Here is a 5,600-nt window from a genome sequence, read left to right as displayed (position 1 = left end):
AAGTGGAACCATAGGTGTTGTTGTTGTTGCATTACTTTGTACGTCATGCATCATTTTGTGTCAGCGTGTTGAAAGAGGCGAGTCACAGGTTCATAAGTTGGGATTTGATTCGAATGAGGAACCATTGTTGAGTGGATGAGGTCAGTAACAAATCTCTGATGTCCAAATTGGTACCACATGCATAGAGTCGAATTTTAAGTCATATTGCATATATAAAGGCTATGTGAGTTGATTGTTGTGTTGTTGTGTAAATTGAATGTGTGTTGTCGATTGTGTGATTTTAAACTACCCTTATATTATTTTACACTGATTATATATTTGAGTGTATTCTCACCCCTTTCTTATTTTTTTTTGTGTTTCGATGTATATTATTGTACAAATACTCAAAAGGAGTAAGTATTGTTGTGGATTGGAAGAAGACTATGAAGCTCTCTTCGTTTTCTTTATCGTTTTATCGTTGTTTTGTTTGAACGATAACTCTGATCTGTAACATCGGGGAACAAATCGTTTAATTTTTTTGCGTTAATTTTAATTTTGTTAATTTTATTAAGTACTTCATTTGAAGAGATAATTGAAGTTATGTTACTTATTTTGAGTTCCGCTGTGATTTTTTAAAATTATTTAAAAAGTGTGCATGTTAGGTTTGAGTAGTATCTTACAATATTGATTTTATTCTTTAAATTATGAGTTGGGATTTTAGGGTGTTACATGACAAATATGACCCCTGCTGCAATTCAAGCATTGACGCGTTTTCTATTTGAATATTAAAGACCATACACTTAATTGAAGATCTTTAATGTTGGGGTTTATATCTCAATCTTTGAAGACCATACACTTAATTGAAGATCTTTAGTCTTAGGGTTTATATTTGAATCCTTGTTTGTGTTGCTTGTAAACCACGCTAGTGTCTACTTTTATATCATACGATATAGTGTTGGTTTTTTTAATTGAGGTGTAATTCAATATTATTTAAGTTGTTTATTAGAGAGATTCTTATATTTAGAGAGAGTATTAAATATAAAATCATTGGATAATATTAAGAAGAAGTTGTGAATAAGTTGTGCTCATGTAAGACTAAGTGCGTTGATAATGATTTTTTTTATTGGGTTGGATATCCCTCCGATGTAGATATGATTTGGATTGAACTTACTTATCAATCATTGTGTTTTTTTTATTATTTTTCTACTTCATCATCCAGTATAAATTAATCTATTATACACATTATCTAAGAGAACATGTCTAACATTTATCCTCAAATACATAATTTAAAATCTTTTCAATGATTTCCATCTATAATAGTTTAAATTTTCTTTTCAACATATGCAACTGATACTTTGAGTATGTCATCGCGGATATAACCAATTCTAAGAATGTCCTAAAATTTCTAGGATGATATTACACTCATTTTTTTAAAAATTGGTCATGTCTACCCAATGATGGATCAATATAGCCTTAAAGTTTGTCTTCTTAAAATCATTGTACATTGCACATTGGGCATATGTTACATCATTGGTAAGATCTCACAAACCATTCTAAATCACTTTCATCACATCTTGAAAACTAAACATCGCTTTCATTTGTTTGCTCCATCAATCTCACTTCTTGTTATCCATCAATATCAATTCTTGTTGTTAAGAACCAATAGGTTTCCACTAGTTTTTTTTATAAGAAGTTTTCACTCAATGATCAAGAACAATAATTAAACACTTGAATTTTGATATTTCGTAGTCTAAATTTTGTTCTCCAATACCACTTGTTAAAACACAAATGAAAAATGAAATTAAGATTAGATATGCACTTCACTTTTTATTCATTCATTATCACAATGATTGCTTAATCAAACAGTGGCAAATGCTTTATCCAAAATTCCAAATAAAACATATTTGAAAAGTCCACCATTAATCAGAATATACAGAGCCTTCATGAAATTAAGGTTTGATTTGGAGACAACATTGGTGACTGGTTCTCTAATGCAAACACTGAAACATTAAATGTTATTATTATAACAATTCGAGGTACCAAGGTGAGTTAAAAGACCAAAGATTTCAAAATCATATTAAATATCAAACCAAGAGCTTCAGACAATGACTTATTTAAATATGTTCAATCTAATTTGACCAAACTAGTTTTTATAAAACAAGAATACAACAATCAAGTCCTATGATATCACAATCATTCAATCGTGATTCTACACTTCCAGAAATTCATATCCGGATTGGTGACTTTATGAACTAGAAAATGATTTTGAAGCCAATATAACAAAATAAGTCTTTCCATTACATTTTTTAAAGAAAAATAAAATACAACTCTAGTGAAAGATGCTTACATGTGTGGGATAAATAAATGGTAACTATCATCAGATTCAGCACTATATATGCATGCATAAAGTGCTGCTGCCACAATATCACAATTAGGCTAACATCAATTACCAAACTTATCCCACTGGACACATCTTTCATCAAGATCCTTAAGGTTGGACCTTATGTTTTTGATTATTATTTCTAATCAACTTACAGTTTCCATTATTAGTCGCCTAACAAGGTTGACAGAAACAAATCCTGCACAAAACTAGACCTCCCGGCAGCTTGTCTAATCCTTTTCTCCCGCTCTTCGATACTCAACGATTGATCAAAACTGCAAACGAATACAAGACGCAGATCAAAGCCATGATTCATGTATATAGAGTGAAATTCATAAGCCTTACGAAGAAACGCACCTTGATTTCCAAATATGTTGTACAGGTGATGATATGTTCTTTGTAGAAGAAGAATCTTCAGCACTTGTTACAACAGATTTAGAGATTTCTTCAGCTTCACATTGAGGGTAATTCAAAATAAAAGAGGACAGGAACGGATCAGCAGACGCGTTGGATACTGAGTTACTGTGTGACCGGTATCCGCCGCCTCCATTGAGAAGCACCTGTAAATGAGCTTCCCGGAGATCTCGACCTAACAGAGACAATGACTGACTGTTCGGAATAGCAACTCTTCTTAACCTGCGCCTTCTCTGTATGTAATCTTCAGTTAAGGTAAACAACTAAAGCTTTTCATTTTGCATTTGAGAAACAATTCATTAGTTTAGAAAGCTAATATATTCAATCACAACAATAATATAAAGGATATCTTAAACAGGTGGCCGTGTTGCAGAGTTATGTGGCTTAACATGTCGCGCGCAACTTTAACCGAACATACAGGACAAATCTGTATGATAGATGAAACAAAGGTCAATATGAGTCAAAAATATTGGATCGTGTAATATTCATCTTGATGGGAATTTATTTATCTCATGATAAATTATGTATCAAAAGCACAAGGGCTATAGCTTTATTCAGTGTCATTGCAAATCCATGGGATGTATGGAAATAATTACAACAAAGAGAAACGTTAATCACTAAATTTAAGCTTATATGAGTTTATCTTAATAAAGTATATTCAAACAGATTCTTGAAATGCAGCATAGTGCATGATAAGCTTATACATACACAATCAACTGTACCCCCAATTGAGCACCTAGTTGATATCAATTGCCAGAAGATTCGTGAGGACAGCTAACATGATACTTTCCTACGAAATGATTTCAAATCATTTCCCATCTCAAAAAATGATTGTTAGGAGTATAGAACAATCAAGTTTTATACCATTAAGTGGGATCAGCTACATGGATTAACTTTCGATGTTCTATCCAAGACAACGCTTTTATTCAGCCAAATTGTTAGTCTCGAAATTTTCCTTATTAACTTCTCTTATAGTTTTTCTAATTTTTCTAAGTCTTCATTTACCTCTACTTGTTTGAGGTCTCTCCATCTTATCCTGTGTTATCAAATTGCAGTGTCATGGCCGCTATGGCGGGATATACATGGCGGGTTTGGGGCTCGCCGCAACGGTAAATATCAACCGATATGGTGGAGTTTCCCGCTATAATTGCGCCGCAAAGTGGCTGGTATGGCGGGATTTTGGCTCTCGGCCATGGACAACACTGATCTTATCTACTCTCCTTGCCACAGGATCTTCAAGTATGCTCAAACCATCTAAGTTTATTTTTCATCATCTTTTCTACTATAGGTGATACCTCAAAACTCTCTCTAATATTATCATTTCTAATCTCATCATGTCTTGTCTTACCACACATTCAATGCAACATCCTCATCTCTGCTACACTTACTTTATTCTCATTCTCGTGTTAATCCTTAACGCCCAGCATTATTTTGTTCCGTATAACATCGCTGTCAGATAAAATTTTCTCCTCAACTTGAATGGTACCTTTGTGTCACATAAAATCATTTAAACCCTCCTCCATTTCAGTCATCCAGTTTGAATTTGATAGTTTAAATCCCCTTTTATTTTTCCATCATTTTGTATTACGGGTCCAAAAAATCTTGAATATATATTGTATATCTGAAACGCAGATATACAATACATAAGAACATTCAACCAGAAATGAACAGATAAACCGTTCCCACTGGATCTATATGCTCAACGAATATCTAAGGAGAAAGATAGAAGGACAGCACAAAGCCTGTTTGATTTTTCTATCCATGTGTTGAAATTTCATTGTCTAGTCACTACGATTGAAAACCCAACCTACAAATCTACAATCCCAACTAGACCATATAAGTCCTCTTTGACACATTTAATTTCATTCTCCAGAGTTAAAATATACCAACCCATCTTGTTTTCAATCATCACTCTCAAACCTACCAACAAGATCTAAATAACTCCAATTCAAACAAACATATCAAAATTGAAAAGAACATAATCTATATAGATCTAAACTACAAAAACATAGAAAATGAAACTATGTAAGAGATAAGAGCATGCTCATACCGTGACTCTTGATTCACATGAATGTTCATCTTCAAGATGAGAACACAAAGACCCTATGTCAAACTCTTCATAACAATAAGGACAAGGGAAATCCGGTCTCACATCTTCTTCAACATCAAAATCATCTATTCCTAACCGATCCAACACACACAGTAAATATAAAAATCAGATTCAGATAACTTTTATCAACAAAAAATAACGAAAACGAAAATCAACAAACCTAAATGAGAAGTTGGATGGTTATGCTGAAACGTATAGTGGCGTTTCGCGGCGGCGAGACGAGAGGTCCAGAACTCAGAATCCATTGAAGGATCAAAGAAAAAGCTTAACAAAAAAATGGATTAAATTAAGTAATAATGAAATAAAGTTGAGGAATTAGAGAGATTCAGATGAAATCGGGAGCTAAGTTTGGAGATAATGAATTTGTGTTGTTGTGTTTGTAAAATGATTTGACTTTTTCAAAGAGCGAGTGAAAAGGGTTGTGTTTTGTTTTGTGGTTAGCATAAAAGTCGAGGTTAAACAAATATGAGGAAATGTCGGTTTTGTGTTACGGATATACACACGTTTGGTTTGTTCGGTCATGCTCCTGTTTTTTTTTTTTTAATTTCATTATCCTATTAAAAAATTAATAATTTCATTATTATGTGGTTACAAGTTGCAACGATTTTGTTTTTAAAAATAGTTGCAACAATTTTGATTTTTGTTTTTTCTAGAAATAATAGAAATCACTAATCCAAGTTCAACTGCCCTTTTTGAATTAATTTTAAAAATAAAAAC

General features: G+C 32.7%; 1 protein-coding gene across 1 annotated transcript; it reads right to left on the bottom strand.

The window, feature by feature from the left end:
* Positions 1-2,076: 2,076 nt before the first annotated feature.
* On the bottom strand, positions 2,077-5,350 carry LOC127101309 (protein DEHYDRATION-INDUCED 19). Its single transcript, XM_051038684.1, has 5 exons — positions 5,044-5,350; positions 4,824-4,954; positions 3,123-3,200; positions 2,717-3,012; positions 2,077-2,634 (listed from the first exon to the last, which is right to left on the bottom strand). The coding sequence occupies exons 1-5, from the start codon at positions 5,126-5,128 to the stop codon at positions 2,526-2,528; spliced, it is 699 nt and encodes a 232-aa protein (XP_050894641.1). The 5' UTR covers positions 5,129-5,350; the 3' UTR covers positions 2,077-2,525.
* Between the last annotated feature and the right edge of the window lie 250 nt (positions 5,351-5,600).

The sequence above is a fragment of the Lathyrus oleraceus genome, chromosome 7, assembly GCF_024323335.1.
Source record: "Lathyrus oleraceus cultivar Zhongwan6 chromosome 7, CAAS_Psat_ZW6_1.0, whole genome shotgun sequence".
NCBI classification, from domain to species: domain Eukaryota; kingdom Viridiplantae; phylum Streptophyta; class Magnoliopsida; order Fabales; family Fabaceae; genus Lathyrus; species Lathyrus oleraceus.
The sequence above is the reverse complement of the archived record's forward strand: the minus strand, read 5'-3'. Positions and strand labels throughout refer to the sequence as shown.

What these genes read in the sequence shown, in the direction of transcription:
- LOC127101309 (XM_051038684.1), bottom strand. Translation starts at nt 5,128, where the DNA reads ATGGATTCTGAGTTCTGGACCTCTCGTCTCGCCGCCGCGAAACGCCAC. An exon ending in AACACGGCCACCTGTTTAAG is followed by an intron (nt 3,013 to 3,122) that starts ATATCCTTTATA and finishes ACTGAAGATTAC; the next exon opens with ATACAGAGAAGGCGCAGGTT. An exon ending in CAACATATTTGGAAATCAAG is followed by an intron (nt 2,635 to 2,716) that starts GTGCGTTTCTTC and finishes ATTCGTTTGCAG; the next exon opens with TTTTGATCAATCGTTGAGTA.